The 13,777-nt window shown below is 31.0% G+C and overlaps 1 protein-coding gene across 1 annotated transcript; it reads left to right on the forward strand.

Annotated features, from left to right (window-relative positions):
• Positions 1 to 8,140: 8,140 nt before the first annotated feature.
• On the forward strand, positions 8,141 to 11,833 carry LOC133300967 (uncharacterized). Its single transcript, XM_061500555.1, has 7 exons — positions 8,141 to 8,221; positions 8,311 to 8,383; positions 8,591 to 8,643; positions 8,756 to 8,898; positions 9,681 to 9,888; positions 10,123 to 10,295; positions 11,264 to 11,833. The coding sequence occupies exons 1-6, from the start codon at positions 8,207 to 8,209 to the stop codon at positions 10,288 to 10,290; spliced, it is 660 nt and encodes a 219-aa protein (XP_061356539.1). The 5' UTR covers positions 8,141 to 8,206; the 3' UTR covers positions 10,291 to 10,295; positions 11,264 to 11,833.
• Positions 11,834 to 13,777: the final 1,944 nt, after the last annotated feature.

Consider the following 13,777-nt stretch of genomic DNA (forward strand, 5'->3'; position numbering starts at 1 on the left):
TTTCTTCTTCTTTTTTCTATCAATGTTTAATATCCATCTCATATTGTGTGTCTATATATGCTGGTAAAAGACTACTTGTCTACGTGTTAAAGATTTCACTATTTCGTCTTTCTTTTTACCTAAATTGAGTTTGGGATCAGCTTGAGCTCCTAAAGACTCAAGCTGGACGTGTTGAAATTTGCATCATATGGGCTTAAGCGTAGTTTTGATTCCGTGAATCTGCAATTAACTCCGAGTCAAATTTGATATGAAGCTTTAAATCCTCTTAGATTACATAAAGTATTTCTTGATTGCATGTGTATTTTCACATATAACAAATTTAAAAAGTATAAATGAAAAGAAAAATATATGCAAGAAAAAATGTACAAAATTATTAAGAAGATATGTATAATTAATTAAAAAAATTGAATTTAGAATTAAAAAAAAAAGGAGTTAAGAATGATATATGTTTTTCCTCAAGGAATAAAGGACTAAAAGATTGAGTTACTTTTAAGAAAGCTTACATGTAAGAGTAAATGATTAGCGATATATATGGGATTATGTTTGATGTATAAATACTTCTTGGCATCATTTGTTGAGCTTAGAAGAGCATGGACTAGGCGTGCTTAAGGTCAGGGTCCACATTCGTGACTAGGTCTAATAATTTTCTTGAAGATATATTTTCAAAGCTTAGTTCTTTACTCGTAGAAATCATTCCACGTCAAACCTAGCAGATTCTTATCTAATAGGAGGAAATTACATAGCACTTTTAATAAAATATTCACGCAAGATTATGTCTTTATGTTTACAAGCAAGAAAGAAAACGGCATATAAGGAAACCTTATTTATATATTTAGTAAATATAAGAAGCACATAGGGCACTTATAAATGTCTATTACTTGAAAAGAAAAGGAAACCTAGAACTTATTCCCTTTAACAAATGTCGATGCACAGCAACTGTTAAGGGACTTTAAACAGAAATATTACATAACAGAAATATGCTTCCGTTGTGAAGGTCCAGTCAATCCTTCAAACACTTAGAACCTGAAAAAAAAATTGAGAAATTTTAATGTCAGGGTCTCAATAACAATTGAAATAATTATGATGATGAGAAAGTACACAATTTTTGCTTTCATAGGTCTCATATTATTTGGAATATGATAAAGAGACAAACCTTATGATCTGTTGGGGTTGTCCATATATATCAAACATCAGCTGAATCAGTTCCATTTCCAAACCAATCAATACTGTCCCAGCAATCTTCCTTAAGCATGTTTATGAGATCATCGTCTTCAGTTGCAGGTTGGTTTTGATTCATTGAAGCAGCAGGGTCTTTAAAACCATCACCTTGGATTCCACAGTTGGTGAATTCAGTTATAAAGTCTGGGTTGCATGGTGTTTCCAGCATTTTCATAATCTCTGATTCTTCAGTTTCAGGGTAGTTCACTAGAAACTGGTCCTTATTCTGGCTCTCATTCAAGGAATCAGTTGTTGCTGGGAGACCTGCATCTGCATGGAACAATCTCTTATGTTCTAAATGTAATGACTAACAAAAATGCAAGTTTGCAATCAAAGGAAGCTTATCTTCTACTATACTACCTTCTGTTTCTGGAGGCAAATCAGAATTGATGCCATTCATGATACGATTCTGCCGAGCTTTGAATTTCTATATATGTAGGAAAAACATTGGTGGAGCAAAAAGGTAAACAAAGAAGCAAAAGGGAAATAATGCATGTAATTCAAATAAGATTAATCAAGAATGCAACTAAAGTAATGGGAAAAAGAGACGTGATGATAATTTCTTTTGGGTTTTTTTGCCTTTTTTTTTTTTTTTTGAGTTACCCAACCCTAATTATCTCTTTGAGACGAGTTGGCTCCCTCCGGTATCCCCACGAGCTTCGACTCTTTTGAGCCGGCTATGGGACTAATCCGGAGTGCGGGGGAACAGTGATGGCTAAAGGTTCAGCCCCCTCCCCAAGAATGCATTCAGCGGGAATCGAACACATATCCAACCTAATTTTATATAGCGGTGTTCTCTTTAAACTATTACTTAGTGCGTACACCCCTAAAAATTATACATGACAATGAAAGGTAACAGGCAGGCTATAACATAAGATTTTGCTATCAGGTCTATTTTTCACACCACTAGCTTAATATACATATAATAAGTAGTTTCTATGTTCTTAATAATGTATGAGTTATTAAAGGTGGAAAGAATTTTTCATAGATCTCGTCATTTAAGTATTACCATGAAAATATTTGCACACAAACACCAATAGCTAGATTCTTAACCAAACCTGTGAGGTTTTGAACAAAGTGTTTATGGAACATGCAGTCCTAATAACGTCAAATATAAAGGGAAGAATTCAGATTCATTAAGTGAGATAAATTCGATGCATACGTTAACAAACACCTTATATATATATTAGCATCAGGAATCAACAAACTAATTTGTACAGCATAATTATGAGAAACTATTGCTTGTCTAAGTTGAAGGTACAGAAAAAGAACCTGCATATAACTTGCAACCTGGCGAGTTGTCAGGTTAGGTTCATTCATCCACCTTAATATAGCTTTTGGACGAGCATCTGAATGCAAAAAAAAAGAAACCAAAGTACACTTACATTGAATTAGCAACTACCTTATGAAAAATGAAGCTTAATACCATATATAATTGATATAGCTAGCTGTTCAAGAAAATAAAAGAAAAGGGAAGAGAGAGAGAGAGAAAAAAGTAAGGGTACCGTTCTCTCCTAATTCACTTAGGGCTTCTATAAACTTCAGACGCAGCTCAGGACTCCAAATATTTGAACGTCTTTCCTCAGCAATCTCACTGTTGTGAATGTTCATCTGGGCTGAGCTACATGAATCTTCATTCGTAACTGTTTTCTTCTCTTCTCTTTTAACCTTTTGTGTGCTACTCGATGTGCCTTGCATTTTGTGGTTTTCAACTTTTCTTCTCTCTTTTCTCTTCTCTTTTCTCTTTTCTTTTGGTGCAACAACCTGGCATGGCATTGTGTGGTTAATTATCAACTGTTAAGTGCAAGCACTAGTTTAGAATGCAAATGCTTAGTAATTTATTTAGAGTTTTATGGTCATAGATAAGTCATATATATATATATATATATATATATATATATATATATATATATATACACCTGTTTGTTCTTGGTATGCCTTGATCTCTTTCTCCTGCGCATGTTTGCATTTTGAGTTTCTGTGTCTGTTGAGGGATACACATTTTGCCATATATATTTGAGATCTTCTAAACGGATTGGTTCCTCAAGGAAAAAAAGTGATCCTGGTGCTAATGCTCTCTCATTTCCATAATTAAATTCTCCAGAGTGGATGACTGCACATGATAGAATCAAGTATATATATATATTAAGTGAGAGTAAAAATCTAGGAGAAAATTATAAGTTCATTGAAAGATCTGAACTAGAGCTTACAGATTACGGGAATGTTCCTTTCAAGAACTAAATTTAGAAAAGCAAGGGCATCTTTCCCATCCATATTTGCTTTTGTTATGATTAGTTTGAATCTGTCTTCTTCAGAATCACTAATCATAGATGTAGCCTCCGATGCTTTACAAGTAGCAGTAACTGAATAACCAAATTTTTTTTATCAGCTATCGATTATTTACATTAATTAAATAACGGGAATAGCACCAGATCTTCTTTTTCTTTTCTTTTTTAAATTTAAATTTTTATAAAGATGAACTCTTGCAGGCTAAGCTTCCTAAGATCAATATAAATTTGTCCTGATTCTTCGTTGAATATTGACAAATTTCTCTCAAGATAGGTACAAAGTCATAGAGAAACTGTTAGAGGAAGGTGTTTTTTTAATTTTTGCTGAGCTTTAAATGAATAAATAATAGATAAGGAAAATGCAAATACAGTGAAACATTCAGATTGAAGAGATGCTATGAAAAAATATACATAATAAAAGAAAAAAAACTGTTACTGAGTCAATAACAAAGATTTCAGAAATTAATACTGTTATACATATAAGCTACAAAGTAACAAAGACATATCAGATTCAGTACAAGAATTAGTAAATCATTAATTATTTGACAGTGCTATAGTGCCATGACCAAAAGAATTTCACAGGTGAGGGGCACAAATGTAAAATTAAAGGACTTTTACTAATAAGTAAACCTGAAAAACTAATGCTAAAGAATCACATGTCTCACACTTAGGAATCGAATACCGCACCTATTACCTGCTACCCACCCCCCTCATCACATGTCTCACACTTTGATCATTTGAAAGCCATTTCTAAATTCACTACAAATGAATCTATTTTTCTTTCTGCAGTAAGATTTAATCATTGGATCCTAAAGTTTAGACCTTTAATTTATATCTCAATTTTTTTTTTTTTTTTATTTGTATGAGTTCATGACAGAAAACATGAGAGGAGAGGGGACGGGGAAGGAAAGTCATAAAGAGAATACAAAAATAAAAAATAAAAAAAAATTCAAAGTACACCTTTGAATGAGAATTGCTCAAGCAGTGATGAGATGTACGTGAGAGACACTGTGTTATCATGTACTAGCAGAAGGTCATAGCCTCGTGCAAAGCTAGGAACATAATTGATCAGTGACATTGACTCATCTTCCATTTTCAGGATATGGTAAGAAGCCTGAGGAACTGAAGAGAATGAGCTAAGAAAATGTTCAAAGAAATTAACACAATCAAAGGATTAGACCGCAGAGAAAAGAGACAGAGGAAGAAGTTTTTGGAATGTGCCTAAGGATTCTGAAAAGAGGGGCTATGGTATTAACATTTTGCAATAGCTGCGTCATCAACTATGGTTACAATTGAGGTGACCACCTAAAGTTCCAAGACCCCCACCCCAAATAAAATAAAATAAAATTAATTTAAAAGCACTTTGAGGGTATTTATTCACTTTTGAATGCTACAATAAATTAATTATTCAGTCTTTTGAACATGTTGACCATTGTGAAAGCCTAAGACTTTTAAAGAAGTTACTCACAAAATGCATGCATGATTCCCATTTGTCAAGAGAGAATGCCAAATTTTGATTTATTTACAGTGTACTTAGGATAACTTTACACGAATCAAATTTTGTCACTACACATGTACAAATACTATGACACTCAATAATTTAAATAATATATGGTTTTTTCTTTAATATTTATATTTTACCTAATAAACTAAAAGAGAACCACACTTTCACATTACAAAGAGAAAAAAATGGTGATTGTTATGCTATTCTCCACTGTTTTTTTTTTTTTTTTTTTTTTTTTAACTTTTGCCTGGTTTATTTTGTGGATATTTTAAAGTCTTTGCAATAATAACGAGCCCAAGCATTTGAACTTAATTTATGAGGAAATATGTTTTTATATGACGAGTCAAAAGTACAAGTTTGACTCTTTGACTTGAGAGTTATTGCATGGATTCTCTGTATTAAAGTAATTAAAAGTCTCTGAAGAGAACACAAATGACCGAAATGCATTAAAGACTCTCAGAATATGCAATTAAGGATAATAAATTCATGTGATAATTTTATTTGAAAAGACCTATCAGTGATTTTGATGTGGATCTGAATCTTAAAGAAATTATATAGGCACGTACAGTACTTTAAAAACTAAAATATATTGATATAAAAGGAAATCTGTTTTATGATATGAAGTGATGAATGCCTCGTGTGTAGTTAAAAAATTTAAGTTCACCAAAAAAAATTAACGGATGCTGCCTATAAGGGAGGTGAACAAAGTGATAAATGAACTCTTCTCTCAGAAAAGGAAAAACATTCTAGTTGAAGGTATATTCCTTGTCAGAAAAATCTAAATATATTATTTTAAGTTTGAGAAGACTATATATTTAAAACATATAAAGATATTTGAGTATAAAAAAATAATTCACCTACTACCAATTAAGTTTATTATTTTTTACTATCACTTTTATTATAGTTAGATATACTTAGATAGTAGCCAGCACATCATGATGGACAAAAGAAGCAGAGGAAGTAATTGGAAAAAGAAATTAAAGAATTTATATCAAATCACATCCATTAATTTGATTTTTTTAAATTACTTGAATATAAATATATCTATTATATTTTTTTAAATTACTAAATATATCTAAAAATTTATTTTACATTTAAAGAACTTTTCAATTAAATAATTTCTTTGATTATAAGCTTCTTTTAAAATTAATTTTCAATGTGTACTAATATTCATATCAATTATAATTGTTTTTTGGGTAGACATATCAATTATAAATTTAGAATTGTACTTATATAGTTACTGCATGAAAAAAAAAGACAATAATAAAAAAGTATTTATAATTTTAAAGTATACAATTTGTATTTTGAAATAAAATAATCATATTTTGGTATATATTTATTGGAAAAATTTATTCTCATGTCACATAAGGTAAGTTTTCTTTCTACACATCGTTCGGTAATCGTGCAATATATTTTTTATTTTTTAGGTGGTCAGTCCCATGGTAGTTAAAATCGAAATTTTACCTAAAATCAAAAAGAGGATAAAAAATCGTAAAACGTAAAATCCTAACGTAAGAAAAATCGTAAAAGTGTTTGAAATTTTGGTACAATCGTTTTGATTGAAAAAAATCGTAAAATCTAAGATTTAAATCGGAATTTTAACTACTATGGTCAGTCCCACCACTATGTGTCTATAACATAAGATTTCTTCTCTTATGCAACATGAGATTAGATAAGCCCATATTTATTTACTTTTTATTTTTTTTTCTCATCCATAAAATTAAGAAGAGAGAAAAAAAAATTATAAAAGAGAAAATATAAAAATCAAATCAATATGTACTAAAACACGATTATTTTATTTAAAATGATAAAGATCCGACAAATAATTTTTTTTCTTTCCTATATGAAATAGGGAGAGGTCATATTTACGTATCAACTAAGTTTACATTTCTTATTATTTTTCTTAAAACCTTTAGATAAAATCAAATCAACCGTTATCATTTAATACAAATTTTATTTCTCACTTCAAGTACTTCCTCAGCTCCCTATCTTTACTTTTTTTTGGTAACTGATCCTAATTACCTCTTTGAGGCGAATCAGAACTCTCTCGGTATCTTCACGGGTTCGACTCTTTGAGCCGCCTATGGAACTAATCCAGAGTTCGGGTGCGAGTTCAAGGATTACGGTACTTATGCCCCTCCCCAAATGGTGTTGGTGGAATTCGAACCGAGGTCCTCTCCTACCACTCAGTCCCCATGCTACTAACTCAGCCACCACACTTGGGTCCCCTATCTTTACCTTTTTATCATGTCATGTCGTATTATCTAACCGATATCAAATAGTTAATAAACCGTGATAAATTTGGAGAAAGTTATATTTACAAACTTTTTTGTTTACAAATTATACTATTTAGGATCGGTCCTACATTAATCACACAGTGTACGACCGATCCTACATTAGTGTAATTGCAAAAAAAATTTGTAAACGGATCTTGTTTCGATAAACTTTAGCTGGTGTTAAATATAACAATCCCCTATAAAATATAACAAATTATAAATGCACCTTCATTAGCTTGAGCAGAAAGTTCTCTTCAATTTGATATAAAAAATTACCGTTGCAAAATAGTTATTATATAGGGTTTTATAAGAGTTATGTGGTAGGAAAAATGATTGTGTAATATTATAGAGATTCGTTTTACGTGCCTTAATTTTATTTTTTTTGCTTTAAAAAGTGCGGGCCACAGGTGTTATGTGTGTAAAAAAATTTTGTGTATTGACATGATAAATACAAACCCCTATTATATATGGGATAGGATATTGTGACACCCAAGTTATGTTACACCCATGTGACACCTAGTCAATCTCACCATTAGATCGCTTATGTTGATCAACGGTTATATTTATTTCCATATTTGTATGGTCATGATTTCTCAAATTTAATATTTTATATTTATTTCTACCTTTGTATGGTTATGATTTCTCATATTTGATGCTTTCACTTTAAATTTAGGAAATCATGACCATACAAAGATGGAAATAAATATAACCGTTGGATCAACATAAGCGATCTAACGGTGAGAAATTGACTGGGTGTAACATAACTTGAGTGTCCCAGTATCCTATCCCATTATATATTAAGGATGAAAGAATTATTAAAAAGAAACTTATTACTTGTTTCGCAATAGATAAGTTTTGCTTCAAAATTTCGAGTTTCGAGCGGTACAGTGAAATCGAAATTCAAAGGAGAAAGGCAGTTGATGAAGAAGGTTATGGTGAGGCTCTCAGACCCAAATTGAAATCAGAAACCTTAATTAGGGTTTCTTTCGAAATCGCCATCTAAACCTCTGTGATTTCTTTGCAGGATGAATCCGAAGAATTCGAACCCTTGTTCGATTACAGTCGCGTTCAGCCTCCCAGCGTCGTGTGCCTCGATGGTTCGTTTCTTTTATTTATATTTTTATTTTATTTTTATTTTTATTTATCTTCTCCACAATTTATCGAAGATCCGAGGATTTGAAAGCCAAATTGTTACAAAAATGGTTTTTTTTCCTTTTATTAACCCATCGAGATTGTCATTTTATGGGGGATGAGGGTTTTAAGCAGTATTTGAATGTCTAATTGGTGTTGATGAATCGTAGCAGATGATGATGAGGATGTGGTTTGCATTGCTAAGAAGAGGAAGACTTCTCAGCCTGTAATGAGTGTTTTGCCACCATTTTTTTTTTTTTTTTTTTTAAATTATTTGGTATTTGCACCCACATTTATGCTTTTGATTTTGTAACTTTTGAAACCGATGTGGGTTTTAGGTTGAGAATGCGAAGACTAATGTGAAAGCGGTAACAGTGGTGGACATTGAGGACCAGGATGATGATTGGTTACCTCCTCCACCAAAAACCTCCAGTAATGCACATAGTATGCTTGATGAGGATTCAACTTTGAAGAAATTGAGGTTGCGCGCATTTTTACTCATCATAGAAAATTTTAAGTGCCAAATTCTAGCTGTTTTCTGTTGCTTAAATTTTATTGTAATTTTTTTACCACCCTTAAATTTGTATTATCCTCAGCTTGAAATGATTGCACCAACCCTCATACAGCAGGATAAGCATATTGCATATAAATGCGCCATTTCTTCTTGGTATTGAGGGCGATGTATGGGGAATTATTCTCTTGAGCATTAACATGATCGAACTTAAGTTTTAATGCTAGCCTTTTATTCGTTCTTGAAAAAATAAAAATAAATGGTTGATTTAGCCCTACTGGAAAATGCAATGATAAAATGTAACTGTTTACACTAGTTCCTTTTTCCTTCCACTATACCTCTGTCTTGTGGGTGAAAGTGGAAAAGGCCAAGAATGAAAAAAACAAAAGAAAATATGTAATGGATCATGAAATTATATAAGTTAATTATTAACTTTGATTTCATCTGGAGCTAGAAAAATTTTCTGCATTCTCCAATGTGTCATCATCACATAGGATTTTAATGCATTTATATATGTGCTCAGTGCTCCGATTAAAAAAATTATGCAGTGGGGGAAGAAAATGATTTTGGTCTATTAGAACTAATTAAGGCTATTCTTGGTTTGCCAATCTGAAGTTATATTAGCTTTCTGTTATTAGCATTATGCAGCTGCGATTACTTATATTCTTTACTTACCATATAATTTCCCCCTGCCGGCCTCCCCAACTCCCTTTTCTCTACAGTTTCTAATAAGGTGTTATTCATGTGTGTAGATTAAAGAAGCAGGAGCTTGTCTCATTCACTGAATCAGCAAAAAATTTGTTCAAAACTGTTGAGGAGTCTACAAAAAAGGAAATGTGTAATTCATTGCCGTCTTCCATGGATGATGTTAGTGAAAAAACATCAGAACCTTCTGAAAGAGCAAAGATTCTCATCTCTTTTCAAGGCAAGGATGAAACAAAGCAGATTCGTATGTTCAAGGTTTATAATTCCTTCAGCTGACGGTTATATTTTGTGGTGTTTTTAATATTAATATTCAAAATCTAGTGTAATTTGTAGGAAATGTTACAAGAGTTGTGTTTCTTATATGGCGTATTTTTTCTTTCTTCGGTGCATTTCTCTTTAGGTTGGATGGAATATATTTCCAAAACAGGCGACAAGTTCTATTACTTTTTTTAGCCTAATGTCTTGCTCTCCTTTTTTAATTCTCTGTAGGATGACAAGTTTGAAAGGATTGTCAAAATATATGCCGAGAAAATAAGTTGTGACCTGAAACAGATAGTGTTGTCTTTTGATGGTGATAAAGTAAGTTTGTCTGAAACCCCTGCTAGCCTTGGAATGGAAGACAACGATATTATTGAAGTTCACGTGAAATCAAGTTGATCTAGGTGAGGAATGTTCTAGCTTCCTGCTTCTAAGAATTCTATGTTTCTGGTTATATCATTATGATATTTTGTAGTTGGCTATGTTCTTATAACTTCAATTAACTGACAATAGAAATAGAAGTGGTTCCGTGCTTGAGTTCTGAACATTGTGCTGGTTCACCAAGAGAGAATGGTTTCAATTTTCTCAACATTGATCAAGCACAATGAGGTTGTTTGAAATAATAAATATTCATATTTAGGTTGTGGGAAATATCATCTATGAGGAGAAATATTATTTAATCTTTGGAAATATCAGTGCTACTGTTGCTTTTTTGGTAGGGGTTGCGTCTGTGATTGTGATAAAGGATGGTCTTACCTTAGCCTTCCCTGTTCTTTTTTTTTTTTTTGTCTCGCTTCTTTTTGTGCTTGACTTGTTTCTCGGTCTTGGAAGGTTGTGTTTGATGCAAGTTGAGAGACAACACAAACAGAATTGTACAGCCCAAATAGTTGAGTCAGACGATAATTTCTTGTGTTGTTAGTTATTTGATGACTAATGCATAGGACTAAAGATTTTGTGATATTCATTGATAGAATGACACAATTTATTATAAGATCATTTATGCTGTGTATTACTTTGCATGCTATAGAGCTGGGATGATGAAGGGGTAGGAGTTATTGTTTTTTTTTTTCTCTTTATGCTCCGGACAAAATTTTGTATTTAGTGGGTAACAAAAATTTAGATATTTGTGTTATCCCTTGAATATTATTTGTTTAGTGTTTATGTTTTTTTAACAATAAAAAAATAACTTTTTTATTGTGTTATCTCTTATTTTTTAGCAAATTAAACGAACCTGCAGTGTCATTTGTCTACAGTTCTAATGCTATGCTCCAGTAGCCTTTCAATTGTTTACTTTATGGGTTCAAAACGGGAACATGCGTTGTTGGAAATATATTGATCTTCTAGATTTCTCATCAATACCTTTCTGATTCAGGTCTTCAATCATGGAGCTCAAACTGACATTTTGGGGCCTCTTTGGGAGGTAACGTTACCCTTGAAGTTTTCTTCTTCTTCTTCTTCTTAATTGAAAAACAATGTTTGTTGTTAAATGTATTAGCAATATAGGGCCTAATTGTACAGCACACATTTTGATGGAACTGTCTTTTGGTGGAATTTTTTGGGCATAGAGTATAGGCTTTTCTTCTTCTTTAATTGAAAAACAATGGTAGTTGTTAAATGTATTAGCAATATAGGGCCTAATTGTACAGCACACATTTTGATCGAACTGTTTTTTGGTGGAATTTTTTGGGTATAGGGTATATAGGCGGGAACTGTCTTCTTGTTGTTGTTGGTGTTGCTAGTTGTTGAATGTATTAGCAATATAGGGTCTAATTCTTCTTCTTCTTCTTCTTCTTCTGGGTAGTTGTTAAATGTATTAGCAATATAGGGCCTAACACATTTTGATGGAACTGTCTTTTGGTGGAATTTTTTGGACACAGAGTACAAGCTTGTCCGCTTGTAACACGCAGAATCCCTCCTTTTGTTAGATGTACTACGTTTTGATTTATTTGCACAAACCAATAGGATTGTGTGAAGGGGGAACCCAAACTCATGTTCAAATATTATAATTATAATAAAGGACATAATAATCTTATATCAGTAAAAGAGTAAGAAGTTTTATATTTAAAGTTATTGATCTATTTGTACCTAATAATTTACTTATTTAATAATTTAAAGGTATTAGATATAAATAAGATTAAAGATTTAGATTAAAAAACATAATTTATACAGTGTAAAATGATCATAACTTTTATAGTAATTATAGTTATTAAGGATGTCAAAAATATTTTTTTTTAGATGAGTATATTCGAGTATTATATGCATCGAGTTGCATATGGAGATAAATTTTTTCAATGCGAGAAGAATAAAAATAAATTTGACTCTACTTTGTTTGATAAGCCCAAGGTTATCTCCACGGTTTGGGATGGAACTAATCCCTTTCGTGAAAGGTTTTTTTACTGGTTCCAAGATGCATTTTGCAGAATTGAACTACATGCCTTTTAGACACATGAATTCGACTTTGGAGCTCAGCACGCTACCAACTGAGCTAAATCTCAGGTTAAATTTGACTCTACTTTATGAGCAGATAAGGGTTAGAATTAAAATTTCTGTTTTTATAAGTATTCATAAATGAACATATAATTTTTTTTATTGTAATATTAAAAATATATAATATATAGTAGGGAAGAATTATTTTATGGGAATATTATATTTATAACCAATTAAATTTATCACTTTTATAATTAAATTAATAATTGTTAGATCAATTTTAGATATAATTGCTGACAATCAATTTTTATAATTTTAAATTCTTTACTCTTCATCCTCTCTCTTCTTCTCTACTCTCTCTAGGTTTGCAAATTCCCTTTTCCGTATAAAATAAAAAATAAAAAATATCTTTCACCAAAAATAAAAAAATAAAAAATAAAATGCTGCTATGAAATGCTACGAAATCACAAATCCTTTCAAATGTAAAGAAAGGCCATGATCAAATTATCATTGAATTAGAAAAAAATAATAATAAGTTTTGTATCAATAATTTTTTAAATTTAAAATAAAAAAGTGGGTTCTGGATTTGAATCAGTTAGGTTTGAATCAATAACTGATTCAAATTTGGATCATACGACAATTTTTTTTTTTTTTGAAAATATGATTGAAATTTTAGTTTTGCAGGTTTTTTTTAAAAAAAAAAACTAATAGTGCAATTGTTTGAAAAGGGATTGCGAAAAAGTTAAATTTCAGAATTTTTGACAAAAACGGTTTTGAGAATTATGATGGGATTGTTTGGTTTCAGAATCCTTGCATACCACGTACAAAGGTTGACCAACTTATGAACTCTACAACAAAAAGGATCTGAACGCCCAAGTTCTTGCAGTGACCCAACCTAGAGATATAGAGTTATTAGATCAAAAATTGATGTAACGATCATTAATTTGGATGTAAATGTGATATATTTAATTGGTGGTAACAGATAAGTATAACTTTTCCCTTATTTTTTTACCAATATAAGTTTTATTTTTAATTTTAATTTTTTATTTCACTTATATTTCAGGTCCGTCGGATGTCTCGTTATAGGATATCATTTTTGTCCTGTAATCCGTTTTTAACTATATAATTCGAGAATACATAGTTATAATATTAAAGTTATTTTTTTTTAATATAAAGGAGAAAAAAAAACTTTAATATTATAACTATCTACTCTCCGAAAATACATAATTAAAAGTAGGTTGCAGGACAAAAATCTTATTCCTACCACATAATACTTATATTTTCCTATATTCAATAGCTCACAAAACTAATAAATTAGAATATTTAGATATAAGTAAATAAACATTTAAAATTGGACGTAAAAGTATTATTCTTACACTAATTTAGGTTGATCATTCGTTGTATCTATTAAAATATAAATGATTTTTATATATTTATATATATATATATTTTTTCTGCA

Source organism: Gastrolobium bilobum, unplaced genomic scaffold (assembly GCF_033153095.1).
Source record: "Gastrolobium bilobum isolate Gb01-03AN ecotype WA unplaced genomic scaffold, APGP_CSIRO_Gbil_v1 utg52110, whole genome shotgun sequence".
In the NCBI taxonomy this organism is placed as follows: Eukaryota; Viridiplantae; Streptophyta; class Magnoliopsida; order Fabales; family Fabaceae; genus Gastrolobium; species Gastrolobium bilobum.

Bases quoted from the DNA above. Each gene is read 5' to 3' on its own strand.
- LOC133300967 (XM_061500555.1), top strand. The intron at 8,644-8,755 runs GTAATGAGTGTT...TGTGGGTTTTAG, and splicing joins AGAGGAAGACTTCTCAGCCT to GTTGAGAATGCGAAGACTAA. The intron at 9,889-10,122 runs GTTTATAATTCC...AATTCTCTGTAG, and splicing joins AGCAGATTCGTATGTTCAAG to GATGACAAGTTTGAAAGGAT.